Source organism: Pristis pectinata, chromosome 18 (genome assembly GCF_009764475.1).
Source record: "Pristis pectinata isolate sPriPec2 chromosome 18, sPriPec2.1.pri, whole genome shotgun sequence".
Classification (NCBI taxonomy): Eukaryota; Metazoa; Chordata; class Chondrichthyes; order Rhinopristiformes; family Pristidae; genus Pristis; species Pristis pectinata.
Genome location: NC_067422.1, coordinates 14,979,265 through 14,993,578, shown reverse-complemented (window position 1 = coordinate 14,993,578; position 14,314 = coordinate 14,979,265). Strand labels below are relative to the sequence as shown.

The 14,314-nt window shown below is 43.6% G+C and overlaps 1 protein-coding gene across 4 annotated transcripts in view; it reads right to left on the bottom strand.

Moving 5' to 3' along the window:
• wipi1 (WD repeat domain, phosphoinositide interacting 1) overlaps positions 1–14,314 on the bottom strand; it is an 82,574-nt gene that overhangs the window by 19,460 nt on the left and 48,800 nt on the right. For 3 of the 4 annotated variants that reach the window (XM_052033258.1, XM_052033259.1, XM_052033261.1), the window contains exons 5-10: positions 13,951–14,048; positions 12,422–12,514; positions 10,188–10,258; positions 8,331–8,438; positions 3,853–4,017; positions 2,953–3,060 (exon numbers count right to left, since the gene is read on the bottom strand). In XM_052033258.1, coding sequence (XP_051889218.1) covers positions 2,953–3,060; positions 3,853–4,017; positions 8,331–8,438; positions 10,188–10,258; positions 12,422–12,514; positions 13,951–14,048 — 643 coding nt within the window. The remainder of the gene's footprint in view (positions 1–2,952; positions 3,061–3,852; positions 4,018–8,330; positions 8,439–10,187; positions 10,259–12,421; positions 12,515–13,950; positions 14,049–14,314) is intronic. The other variant, XM_052033260.1, reaches the window with a different exon arrangement.

The window sequence follows — 14,314 nt, the reverse complement described above, 5'->3', positions numbered from 1 at the left end:
ATTCGAACAGGCCGAATGGGGTGATAATGGCAGTTTTGGGGACGTCATCCGGATGGACCGGGATTTGGTGGTATCCCCTAACGAGGTCCACTTTGGAAAAGATGCGGGCCCCGTGTAAGTTCGCTGCAAAGTCCTGGATGTGAGGGATGGGATAGCGGTCCGGGGTGGTGGCATCATTCAGTCTGCGGTAGTCGCCGCAGGGCCTCCACCCTCTGGTGGCTTTGGGGACCATGTGCAGGGGGGAGGCCCAGGGGCTGTCTGACCTGCGAACAATCCCCAGCTCCTCCATGTGACGGAACTCTTCCTTTGCCAGGCGGAGCTTGTCTGGAGGTAATCGTCGTGCACGGGCATGAAGGGGTGGCCCTGTGGTAATGATGTGGTGTCGTACCCCGTGTCTGGGCCTAGAATTTGTAAACGAAGGTGCCAAAATCGATGGGAATTCGGCTAGGAGCTTGGCGAAATCGTCGCCAGAAAGGGAAATGGAGTCCAGGCGCGGGGCTGGTGGGCTGATTTCTCCCAGGGGATAGGTCCGGAGAGTGCTAGAGTGGACTAACCGCTTCCTTCGCAGGTCGACTAACAGGTTGTGGGCCCGAAGGAAATCGGCTCCTAGGAGTGGTCGGGCGACGGTGGCAAGGGTAAAGGTCCAGGTAAAACGGTTGCCGCCAAAGTGTAATTGAAGCGTACGGGTGCCGAAAGACCGTATCGTTGTACCATTGGCGGCATTGAGTAGAGGACCTGGTGGCCTGTCACGAGTGTCGCGGCCTGTCGGGGGCAAAATACTGACCTCCGCTCCAGTATCAACGAGGAAACGCCGTCCAGATTTCTTGTCCTGAACGAAGAGGCTCTGTCGGCGGCTGGCCCTGGCGTTTCCCTGAAACTTGCAGGGTGGGCGGCATCGACGGGCCTCCGCACCCCACCTCTGATGGTAGAAGCACAGCTGGTCACCCGTGTCGTCGTCTGTGTTCCTGGGGCGTGGCTGCTCGGTTGCTGGGGCCGGGCGAGGCGGGCGTTGGGCTCGCGGCCTGGTGATTTGACTGACGGACGAACCGCTCTCACGCTTGGCCCTCCACAGGACATCTGCCCGGGCGGCCACCTCACGGGGGTTGCTGAAGTCGGCGTCAGCTAACAACAAGTGGATGTCATCGGGGAGCTGTTCGAGGAAGGCCTGTTCGAACATCAGGCATGGCTTGTGACCCTCGGCCAATGCCAGCATCTCATTCATTAGGGCGGATGGGGATCTGTCCCCCAGGCCATCCAGATGAAGCAGGCGGGCGGCGCGCTCACGACGGGAGAGGCCGAAGGTCCGGATCAAAAGGTCTTTGAAAGCCGGGTACTTATCTTCCTCCGGAGGCGACTGGATGAATTCTCCAACCTGGGCGGCTGTCTCCTGGTCCAGAGAGCTAACCACATGGTAGTACTTCATGGAGTCGGAGGTGATCTGCCGAAGGTGGAATTGCGCTTCGGCCTGGTCAAACCAGACGCTGGGCCGAAGTGACCAAAAGGTGGGCAGCTTGAGGGCCACTGCGTTGGCTGCTGCGCCGTCGTCCATTTCGCGGGTCCAAAAGCCGTTTGGACCGTCGGGGTCACCAACGTAGCGGTTGCTACCGCGGAATAAAACAAGACTCTACTCGGAGGATTGCCAAACAGAACTGGTTTATTTTCCCGCCTTGCGCGGGCCCTTTAAGGGAGAATGTTCCCGCCCAAAACAACCGGCAATGATGTAAGTCCTACGTCATCAGGACTTTCCTGCGCGCGGGTTCTCCCCATCGCTCGGAAAGACGAGGCCCGCCGCCATCTTGGGCCTCGTCGCTCCGACGCCACGCGACCCGACTGCTGAGCCGGTTCGCCCGACTAGACGGTGAGTCGCCACAATATTATCATAAGTGGCTTGCTAAGTCAAAAGACCCAGTTTTATTCTCTCCACCACTAATGCTTACTTGCACAACCTCTCTATAGATTCTAAGCATTAGCTGACAGGAAGGAGACAAGATAAGGAGGAGTTGAGAGTGCTAAGGAAATGTTGAAGAGATAAGAATGGAAATAGGCTAATACAGTCCCTTAAGCCTATTTTATCAATTTGCAAGTGTCAGGCTAGTCAAAAGCATGTAGAATTCTGAGCTTTATATAGGCAGAGAGTGAAAAACCAGAAGGAATACCAAAACTTATCCTCAGACACCACGACTGGTGTCCCTAAATTACAAGAGCAAGAACTACTTTTAGCCTACGTTATCAGTGCAGAGGAGACCTACTGGGCGGAATGGTACCAGGAATGAAGACCCCATGTAGCACAACTAGAGAAGCTGACCTCATATAAAAGCTTTAATAAATGGAATAATTTTAAAAAGCAAATAAGAAGAAACTGTTTCCATTCACAGGAGGGATGGTAACCCAAGGAGTCATTTAAAGAGGAATGAGGAAGTTTTTTTATTAAGCAGCAACTTCTTACAATAAGAAATGAACTATTTAAATGATGAAGGAAAATAGTAAATAGTAACTTTCAAGAAGGAATTGGACATACGCTTGGAAAGGAAAGCTTTGCGAAAAGAGAATGAAAGAGTCATCATATTCATTATGAGATGAATGGCCTTCTTTTGTAGTTGATGAGTATAGATCAGCCATGGTCTGATTCATGTTCCATAAAGCCACCAAGAACTTCTAGAGTTGATTGATACATAAATTAGCAGCAAGACACATGGGCCAGGAAATCTGACCATGCTGTAACTGTTGCCAGGGAGGTAAGGTAAGGACACCTTTGCCACTGGGATCTGCAGTGAGTGCTTGACCCTGGCATTGGCTCCTGGTGCATGTAAATTAGGGGCCAGATGCCTGTTTAGGGACTTTTTTGCAGAAGTGGATTGCAGGCTGTTGTTAGTTTCTTCAGGCACTTAACAGTCAAACTAACCATCTACAGGCTTCTAAAATTCAATCTGTAAACATGGAACAAAACCTCACCTGTGCTTCTTTATGAGAACACATTCTCCACCGTCATGAGGGTCCAGGTTATAAATGTAGAGGAAACCATCTGAGGCAGCAACAAGCAGTCGAGGTAACTTCTGAATTCTGTTGAGTAAAGCATTACGTTCATAAATCATCAAAACAATAAATATCCTTCGGTATAAAGTGGCTACCATGGTCTGATAAACAACCTAAGTAGGTTTGCTCCATGCTCTACTTCTAAATGCTTCCTAAAGAACATGTTCACTGACCGCAGAAGAAAAATCCAGATGAGTGGAAAGAATGAAAGCTGAAATTATTTAGTGCGTTCCACATCCGAGGGATTGACTAATGTGGCACTTACTTGCATGGAGACTTCTTAAATTAAAAAAAAACAAATAAAGTAAGTAAATGCTCCCAGCATTCTAATTCCTCACCGCAAAGCTGTTGGAAGTTTGACTATGAATAAAAAATGTTATGGGAACAAAATGCATGATTGGAATCTTCCTCAGGGAGCCTCCGCTGCTCTCATTTGGCCAGAGGTGTTGGGCAAGTTAACTGAGATGCAAAAGCTATGAAAGGCCCAGACAAGATGAACTGGTGGGGGGGGGGGTGGGTGGGTTCTTTTCCTTAGCAGATAGATCAATAAATTTTAAGGTAATTGGTGGTAGGATTAGAGGGAAGTTTAATAAATATTTTTTCACCCAAAGAATGACAGGAAAGCATCCATAATTTTTATGTGGCTGGAAGAATGTAAAATGAAATGATTCTGTTAAACACTTGTTCCCAGGACTGATGAAACCACTTGTAGTAAATATCTCGGACATAAAATGTTAATAAGTTGCAACGGCAAGAGCTACCAGTTTAGCAGGTAGCAATCTATTGAATGTAATTATGCACCCAGTCACATCTACTCACATAGTAAGCATACAGATGCTCCTTTGTCCAGAGAAGTTGAGACGCACTGTGGCAAATGCTCGATCCTGGTTCATGATGTCCGATACCTGGGCAGGGAGGTAGTTGGTGGCTGCCATAAACATCTTCCCCATATATCCGCTCCAAGTCGGAGACTCCTCCTGGGGCCTGGTATAATTGAAGTTACATTTCAGAGATCAGAGACTTAACATTATGTGACGTGTATACCAGAGAATTACTTTTCAAATGAATGCAAAGGAATATATTTTGTACACAAAATTATGAGAGGGAATAGATAGGGAAGAGTCTTTTGGTGTTGGTGGGGGTGTCTAAAACAAGAGGGCATAGATATAAGGTGACAGGTAGGAAATTTAGAGGGGATCTGACGGAGAGGTTTTTCACACAGAGAATGGTTGGAATCTGGAGCACACTGCCTGAGAGGGTAGTGGAGGCAGGTATTCTTACAACGTTTAAGAAGCATCTAGACAAACACTTGAATCACCAAGGCAAAGAAGGCTATGGACCAAATGAAGGCAAATGAGACAAGTATAAACGTGTGCAATGGTTAGTATGGGTATTTGGACTGAATGGCTTGTTTCTGTGCTGTATGACTCTATGATAAAATCAAACCTATTTCAGGGATTGTGACAGGCCACTGCTATCGGCAAAGCAGAAATGAGTTAATACTATTTGGCTTCTTCAACATAATAGTTAATGAAATTGTAAAGTGAGGGTACATCTCAACTCTAATATCAATAAAGGTCATTACTAAGCAGTGGGATTAAATGTTGACTTTCTTGTGTCTGTTGTTCCTTTTTCCTGTCCAATAATTTTGCAATGTTTAATCATAATCATGTCATCAAAAGTTAAAAAGCAGCTCTGAGCAGTGGAAGGTGGTTAAACATAGACCAGTGTAGCTAACAGACTGAGAATACAGTGAACCTATTCAGTGACTCTGCCTGATCTGTGTTCATTTGAAGCTGAGATTTCAAACTTTGATGATTTAGTGTCAGCAGTCCAACAGTGTAGTTAGAAAGTTGCCAGGCAACCATCTGATAAACAGATGTTCATATTTCCTTTGAGATCAGAGCTTACCTGTGTTGGCTCACTTTTCCTGATATTTTCTTTGCCGCCCACCACAAGGATATGTTCAGCCATGAAGCTAAATGTCATTTGTGTTGCTAGTCTCAACATTTACAGTAATGTGCATTTTATACTAAAGAATCAGCACTGTTACAGGATGTGTTAGCCCACTTTATTGTTATTGGCCCAAGTTTTACATGTGCAGCACTCTTGATGAAATAAAAGGTCATGTGGTGTCTCTAAGTGGCGGAAAAATGCACTGCAGCAAAAATTGGTCCAGGACTTTGTTCAGGGAAATTCCAACTCATATGGTAAACACTGCTATTTTCAGATAAAGAGATTATAAAATTTTACTTGAAACCTCAGGTGCTGTACCCAGGATAGAGACTGTAGTTCAGCAAACGCCAATTACTCTAGCTGCTACTTGGTAGATAGTTGGATTATTCTTTCAAATTTATCCTATTTCTTAACATTTTTGTATCCTTTAGCTATGTTGGGCATCTGTGGATGTAAGGTGGGAGGGGAGAGAAAAGGGAAATCTTAATCCCCCAAAGCAGATGGGATCTTAAAACTATGGAAGCTTCAAAGTTGACTGCAACTTGCCTCAAGCCCATACACTTCTGGTTTTAATGGATGCAGGGCAAGACAGGTGGCAATTTGCTCACAGAAAGCAAACCTCTCATTTGTTAATGCGACCAAGTTTCTGAGCCTTGTATTTAAACATAATCCTGGTCACCCATCTCAGAAAACCCAAAGACTACTTGATGCAGCAGGAGTTGACCTACGACTGCTGACCTCCCTGGCTAACTTGCTACCCACACCTGTACTCAGTCCTGTCAAACCCCTACCCCCAGCTCTGTGGTCCGGGCTGTACTCTCCAACATTCCATCTTCATGTGCATCCCAACCTTTCTGATCTCCCTGTCGTTCCAACCCACAATCTCATGCCTCCATCTTCCACCCTCCTCCAATCACAGACTAGCCTAACGCCAGAGGGAAATGGTAATAAAACTTACTAAGCATATTGCCCTGCTTAATTTGGCAGAACCCAATGGAAATCCATTCTTCCTGCATTGTTAAACACAAAAATATCTCCACACAACCTCATTCTACCCTTGTCCTTTTAACCTTACAAAAGGACGCAGAGGAACTTTATTAGAGTTTTATGAAAGAAGAGGAGCTTAAGTTACGTTGACATACTGGAGAAGTGAGACTTGTTCTCTGTGGAGCAAAAAAAAGGCTGTGGAAAACTTAATAATATTCAAAGTTATAATGCCCAAAAACTGGATCACAGAGTGCCACGTATTTGCTTGCTCCACAATCAATTTTAAAGAGACACTGCAGATGTTAGAAATCTGGAGCAACACACAAAATGCTGGAGGAACTCAGCGGGTCAGGCAGCATCCATGGAGGGAAATGAACAGTCGATGTTTTGGGCTGAAACCCTTCATCTGGACTGGAAAGAAGGAGGGCAGAATCCCCCTCTCACCTGGATTCACCTATCACCTTCCAGCTCGTGCTCCTCCTCCTTCCTCCACCCTTTTATTCTGGCTTCTGCCCTCTTTCTTTCCAATCCTGATGAAGGGTCTTGACCCGAAACATCGACTGTTCACTTCCCTCCATAGATGCTGCCTGATCCCGAGTTTCTCCAGCATTTCGTGTATGTTGCTTCAATTTTAAAGAGTGTTATTTGCAAAGGAAAATTATGGAGTTACTGCAAGTATCACAAAGTCTGTGACTTTTCTTCTGAGCCTGCCATGTGTTTAACACACAATTGCACGGAGAAGCCCAGACATATACAATGACATCCAATAGTGTCGAATGGAGTATCACTTCAATGCAAGCATGATTCACAGATGGGACTTATGAAGCCTGCCTCTTTGCAATTTATGGTTGACTTTCCTGAGACCCCCGAGGCCATGTAATGCAGAATTTGGAACACAACTCAGATAGGTCCTCCAAGTATACTCTCTGTTGCTATGGCACTCCCTTGAATGCCTCACACTCAAATTAGTTGTGAACCACACTACCCGTCCAACCTGCAGCCCTTATCCATCTTTTAGCCTACTACCCAATCTCCCAACTCAACTACCAACTGGTTGCCTGACAGCCCTGGGACTCTCTCTACCTTGTCTGTGCACAAGATAAGCTGCTGGTTTATCTCAGTTGCCCCACCATCCACTTGACTCTCCTTGCAACCAGGACACCTGATTTCCTTTTTGTCTTTATCAATGACCTACAATGCACTGTTGACATTCTTAAACATACACCATTTATACTTAAAAGGTTTTGATTAAGTGGATGGAAGAAACTGATTCCATTGACAGGACAGTAGGTAAACAGAGTGCACTGACGTAAGATGTTTGGTGTAAGAACCAGATAAGGAAATGAGGTAGCAAGTTATTATATCTGAAAGTGAGGTGGAGACAGGTTTAATAGCAACTTATATAAAGAACAGGATGTATTCTTCATAAAAAATAGCACGGTGATTGGGAAGATTATGCAAGTGAAACTAGTTTGGCAGAACGTTCAGTCAGAAATGGCACAATAAGCCATGGGGATTCCTTCTCTATGGTAAGATTCATTTACTCCTCTTCCCTGAAGATAGGGGTGTATGATTTTTTTTGTTCTGGTGTCTTACCCAAGTCATTCACAAGCCTGGAAAAAGAGGGCTTGTTGGCTTTATGATCATTGATCTTAAATGAACATACCGTTTCCGTTCAATGTCAGCACAGGCATACAATCAATAGGAATACACCAGTAATATAATAACTAGTCAGTTTATGTGCTGGGTAAGTATTTCCAGTCACTTACAGAGATATCACTAGATCAATTGTCATGTGAAGAGAACAGCAATTGTTGATAAAGGTGGCCACCTTCAGATGGCTGGTGGGCTGATGTTGATCAGATCTACCTCAGCTACATTATCACTGTTGGGAAATGTATTCAACATAAACTTTCAGCACTTAAACCATTTTCTCACTTATATGCTCAAAGGCAGAATAACTCTGACTTGGATGGAGTTGCCAAACTTCAATTTTGCTTAATCTTCCTATTAAATTAATGTCATATTAATTCCCTGAATACATATGGTAGCATTTTCTTGGATAAAGTTGGCCAGATACTCAGACAGAATATTTATATAGTCTGATAAAATCGATTTTAAACTAAGATTGTGAGATGGGAAATGTTACTCAAAACTCCAGTCATGGTATAAACAAGATGACAAAGGAATGAGTAAGTCAAGTGGAAAACATCTGACCTCGTAGTATACACTTTGCTGAAAGAATAACAACTTCAGCAGTCTGTACTTAACCCTCCCTGTCTGAAAAAAATTAACGTGAATGACTGAATGTCTATTCCAGTTTTAGTGGGGAATGTTTTGTGGGACTACTGTACCTTTGGCTGGGCTGTTCAAGTTTGAAGATATGAATAGTTTCAGTATTACTCGATGCTGACAGAAACTGGGAATCTTTGCTGAATGCCAGCGAGCCAATATTTACATACCTATTGCAGGAAAAAATATGACACATATCAAAAGCATAATAACACAAAGATAAAGGGCGTAGAATTGACCACAAACGAAATTATTTACCCTTAACCCCACCACCACTCCCTACCAGCCTCCACTCACATGCTTAAAAAAATGCAGCAAAACAACCTGCTTCCAAAATTCCTGCTCCAAAAAGAGAAGAAAAAGATAAGGCACCCCCTTTTTTACAAACATCCCTCTGATACGATCACAATTGAAACTTTGATTAACCTGCTTCCTCCGTGGGGTGAGGGTTGTGTCAGCAGAGATGGCTGGGCTTCCATGGGAAGTTCCACCCACCTCACTGTTAGAATACCCCAGCAGAACTATCAGCAGGTGAAAGCTGGCACATTCCATATCCCAAGGCCTAGAAGCACCAATGATTAAGATGATGAAACCTCAAAGACACCAATGATCTTAGAAGTGTCCCCAACTTGCTCTTATTGCTGTTAATGACTTTTCTTGACGAGCTTCATTGCTCCACCATTCGAGAAGGATGGTGTTGCTCCAACACCTGTCACAGGTACAATTTACCGAGATATGAAAGGCTGGGGAATAGGGGTGCGGTGTGTCACCAGTCAGGTGAGAGCAGCATCACAGTGCAGCAATTGGTATCGCTGCCTCACAGTTCCAGTGGCCCAGGTTTAATCTGAGCCTGTGGGTTTTTGGAAGCTCCACTTTCCTCCCACGTGCTAAAGATGTGCTGGTAGATTAATTGGCTACTGTAAATGACCACTTAATGACAAAAAGAATTAAAGGGAAGTTGATGGGTTTGTCTGAGCAAGAATAATTTGCAGAGGAACAGGGAAACAAGGAGGGGATCAGCATCGACCCAATGGACTGAGTGGCCTCCTTCTGAGTCATGCATAAGATAAGAAAATAAGGAGTCCTGATAAATCTACTGTGCCCTAAGCCAGGGATGCTGAGGTCAATTGTCATCTCCCTGTTGTCAACTTCAGACAAGATTGGGTTAATTTACACAAACAGAGGATCAAATCCTCTGCTTTACTAGTTTATATGCACAGTCCCTGACTGGATAAATATTTTGGGCCACTGAAGGAGCTAGGCCCAACTCACTGTAGAAACAAGAGACGGCAGATGCTGGAATCTGGAGCAACAAACAATCTGCTGGAGGAACTCAGCAGGTCGAGCAGCATCCATGGGGGGTGGGAAGGAATTGTCAAAAGTCTGCATCAGGACTGACCAACTTATTGCGGGTAATTTTATCCTTCATGTCCAAAATCTGACATGGGACTTAAGTGGTATTCAGACCTCCCAAATTTTTCAGCATCCAGTACACACAGCAAAATGTAGAAGTGCTTTGTGCAAAAACATTGAAATAATTTTGCAGAACTGTAACATACCGTAGATTCTTTACATTCTCATTACTACATAGGCTGTTCCCTGAAGCCATGCGAAGGAGGATCATGGTCATTCCTAAGCAGCGGTTCCTCACCCTAGCAGTGCAGCTGAAACCCACAACAGATTATTTCTTCCTCAAGGAAGAACTCAGAGATCAGGCTATCTCCGGACTATTTATTATGTGCATCCTTTGTGGCTAGCACAGAGCAATGAAGTCACTTGCCCAGCGCAACAGTGTGCCTGCAGTGCAGCTCAAGAAGTGATGCATGCTGCACAGAGATTTCACAGAGACAATTAGTGAATGGGACAAAAACCACAGGAGTGAAGTAAATTCAGATAATGAAGACACATAACACAATTACCTTTTCATTCCTCGCCTGAATTCGTAGAGCTTCTGTCCCTCAGGGGTGGAAAAGACACGAATAACTGTACCCTGCAGAATGTTCAGAGGGAGTAAATGAAGCTTTGCAGAATAGGCACAAGTCAATTATGTTATTCAGGCACACTTTGGTCAATGAATCTAAATCTCCTGCCGTAATTATTTTCTGCCCCTCCCCATTTGAATCCATAATTTTATTGTAATCTTGGTCTCTGTTAAGCAGAATTATCAACTCACAAATTAACTTTCCCCACAGCAATGTATGTTTTGAACCAGTGACATTAATATATAATCACCATAAGAAAAAGCAAAAGTAGATTACATGACCCTTTGACTGCTCTGCCTTTCAATAAGATCATGACTGACCATTCACTTCAGTGCCACTTTCCTGCTTTAATCTCATGTCTCTTGATTTCCTTAACATTAAAAAATGATCAATTTCCATCCCAAATATACTCAGAAGCTGTCTTTTTGGGCTAGGGAATTCCACAGGTTCACTGCCTTTTTGGTGAAGAAATCTCTTCCCATGTGTTTTCTGAATGGGTGACTCCTTATTCTGAGGCAGGACCCTGGTTCTAGACAATCCCCCCCCACCTCAGCCAAGGAAAACTAAATTCTCCTTGGCAACAGGAAGATTGAATTGTGGCTCCATTCAAGGGGGACAATGTTGATGCCTCAATGCAAGGAAAGAGGATATGGTATATTTTCTGCCACCAACTAAAAGTAACACATACTGTGAGATAATGGAAAATTACAGAGTATTCGGCCACACATAAATACTGTGGCTGTGAGAGAGGGTTGGAAGCTGGGTATCCTGTGGCAAGTTACTCACTTTCTGACACCCTAAATCCTTTCCACCATCTATAAGGTACCAGTCAAGTGTGTGATGGACACTTGCCCGGGTGAGTGCAGCTCCGACATCTCTCAAGCAACTTCACACCTGCTAGGACATAGCAGTTCACTTGATTAGCACTTCATCCACTATCCTAACCAATCATTCCCTGCACCATTGGTGCTCAGTGGCTGCAGGGTTCACCATCTATAAAATGTGTTGCAGTTATAGAGATGGTGAGTCCTGGAGAGTCATATGGCATGGAAACAGGCCCTTTGGCCCACTGTGACAACCTGCTTACTTTAATCCTACACTAATCCCATTTTATTCTCCCCATATTCCTACCAACTCCCTGTAGATTCTACCACTCACTTCCACACTAGGGCCAACATACCAGTGGCCAAATAACCCACCAACCCACGTCTTTGAGATGTGGGAGGAAACTGAAGAATGTGGAGGAAAGCAATTATACACAGGAAGAATGTGCAAACGCCACACAGATGCACCAGAGGTCAGGAATGAACCTGGATCACTGCAAGTGCGAGACTGCAGCTCTACTAGCTGCATCACTGTGGCTTGGATACTCTGAAAACACCTCCAAAACCCGTAACCTTTACCACCACAAAGGATAAGGGTGCATACACATGGGAACACCACGATCTGCAGGCTCTCTTTCAAGAAACGCACCATCCTGACTTGGAACATATTGTCAGTTTTTCATTGTAGCTACAGCTAAATCCACCCCTGACAACAATATGAGACCACTTACATCATAAGGTCAGCACTAATTCAAGAAAGCAACTTCTCACCACCTTTTCCAGGGCATTCAATGCTGGCCTTATCACCAATGCTCAGATCCCAAAAGATAAATAAGTAAACAAGCACCTTCTCCATACAACCACAGAAAAATCTCTCCTATACCTTTTTTATCAACCCCCACCCCCCAATCTTCTGGGAGCTTTTGCCGAGGGAATAATTCCCTCCCAAGGGGTTGGTTTCTGAAGGGTTAAAGCTTCACTCACTCAAGACACTAAAGCTGAAGTGACCACTGGAAGGAAAGATGGAAAGTATATTTTTTAAAACTAGTTCAGGATCATGAAGGTATCTTGACAAAAAGTGGAAATGGGATAAAGAGAAATTTATTTTTAATCAATTGAGGAAAAGGGTATTTGAAGCTCGTGACCTCTGACCCGGCACAAAACTCATGGTCTACTGAACAGCAGTGATCCCTGCTCTCCTATCTGTTTTGATTTGTTTGGCATACCGCAACAACGATCACCAGAGGATTGTTAAGACACATTACACAACCAGGTCTCATTAAGATATAAATAAAATCAAACTGCAGCAAAGCATTTCGCAAGGAAATGGTGAAGTATTGGGAATACCTTTTCCGAGGCACTTGCCAGTTTTGAACCTGTGAAGTTGAAGGTTAGTGCAGCAAGTGGACCATCATGCGCAGGGATTACGGAAACACTGTGCTGATGGGAGAAAATGTGCATTAAAAAGATGACATATAAAAGAATGTTGACAAAAATCTACACACAACAGCAAATTAAAATAAAATTGTTTGGACTGCAATGTACCTTTAACAGCAAACTTACTCAATAAAGTTACTGATTCAGATTTGTTTTTGTTAGAACATCAAAAAGCACCTATCTGTACCTCAAGATGAAGAAAATATAGTGTTTACTTACTTATCCTACTACCAGAATAACTATATTTCCATTATTCTACCACTACTAATACTCCTCCACATAGAATTTGTATGATGCCCTTACCATGCCTTAAAATGCCTTGGAATTATCAAATAAAATCTGACACTGAGACATAAATTAGGGTAGATGATGAAAATTTGGTCAACAAGACTGCTTGTCAGAAGAGCGGTGAGTCATGAGACAATGGTGACTAATGGTGGAGGGAATGAACTCGAAGATGACCAAGAGACTAGAAATGGACAAATATCACTCTATAAGCATTTAAGAGGAATGACCCATTTAGTGGGTCAAGCAGTATCCATGGGGGCAAAGGAATTGTTGACATTTTGGATCGAAATCCTGTGTCAGGAGTGGTTTAGTGGATTGAGGAAGATCCTTCTCTAGATTCCAGCACTTTTGTCTGACTTACCTATTTTCTTTGAATATGTCCTTAAGTCCAATGCTAGCAGAAGCCTTCATTAGAACCATCCACTGTGCTACTGATGCCCCTGGTTGCCTCTGGGCTGCACTGGTGGACTCCTCATGGCATCCAACAGGGAAGCACAGATTTCAGAGTTCTCAGGCTGGGAAATCTTCCCAAAAAGCACTCTACCAGTTTAGACCTGGTGCAAGCACAGCAATTCTACTGAAATCAATGGGAAGAAATGCTGCTGAGAGAATAATTAGTAGACCTTTTATTTTATTTAATTCTGTTAGTGTAATTGTTTTCAGTGTGTCTGAGAAGAAGACAGCATCCAGGACCACTCTGGAAGAAACAGCATGGTCCAAAGATGGTGGATAGTGACCCCAGGGTCAGTGGAAGATCTATCCCAAACTCTGGTACAGGATTGAGCTGTCATGCAAAAGTCCTGAATTTGAATCGTTGCTTCAAATGTTACTGAATTGATCTACATCCAATGTGCAAAGGATCTTATAACTTTACTTAGATAGGCCTTCAACCGAGGCATTCCTTGTCATTTCTGAAGCACCACAATGGTCATTTTGGAGTATCAGTCTTACCTCAAGGTCAAATTAACTTATGACGGAACATGGTTGCAATAGAAAAGCTGCCTTATCATGTGGCTGAAGAATGGGTAATGGTGGTGGAAAGAAAAGATTCTCTCTTTCTGATTTTCTTCCATGTTCAAAATGGTCAATTCAATTGCAATGCCAAAATAAATTGAAAACTACTGCTGCATCCTACTTAAGTAAAAACTCACCAGGTTATTTGCATCATAAATCACTATCTCCCCTATTGTGGCATTGCCAGGATATGCCAAGTATGAGTTGGAATGATTGATGGAAAGTGCACAGAGACCTGGGTAAAGTAGACAAAACTAGATATTAGAATGTTAGACCAGGATGATGGTACACTGTTCTTCATGCACTCATAGTGAAATGCAAAAAAATGTGAAGCTATGAGAACTACATCAGACCACACCAGCCTCATCTCAAATGGTGCAAAAATAGCTTCTAAATTGCATTGGTTGGGAAAGAGAGACAATTAAAAATTAAAGTGCAATAGTGAAAATACAACTTTGTAGCACTAATGCAATACAGTTAAGCATACAATAACAACAGTTA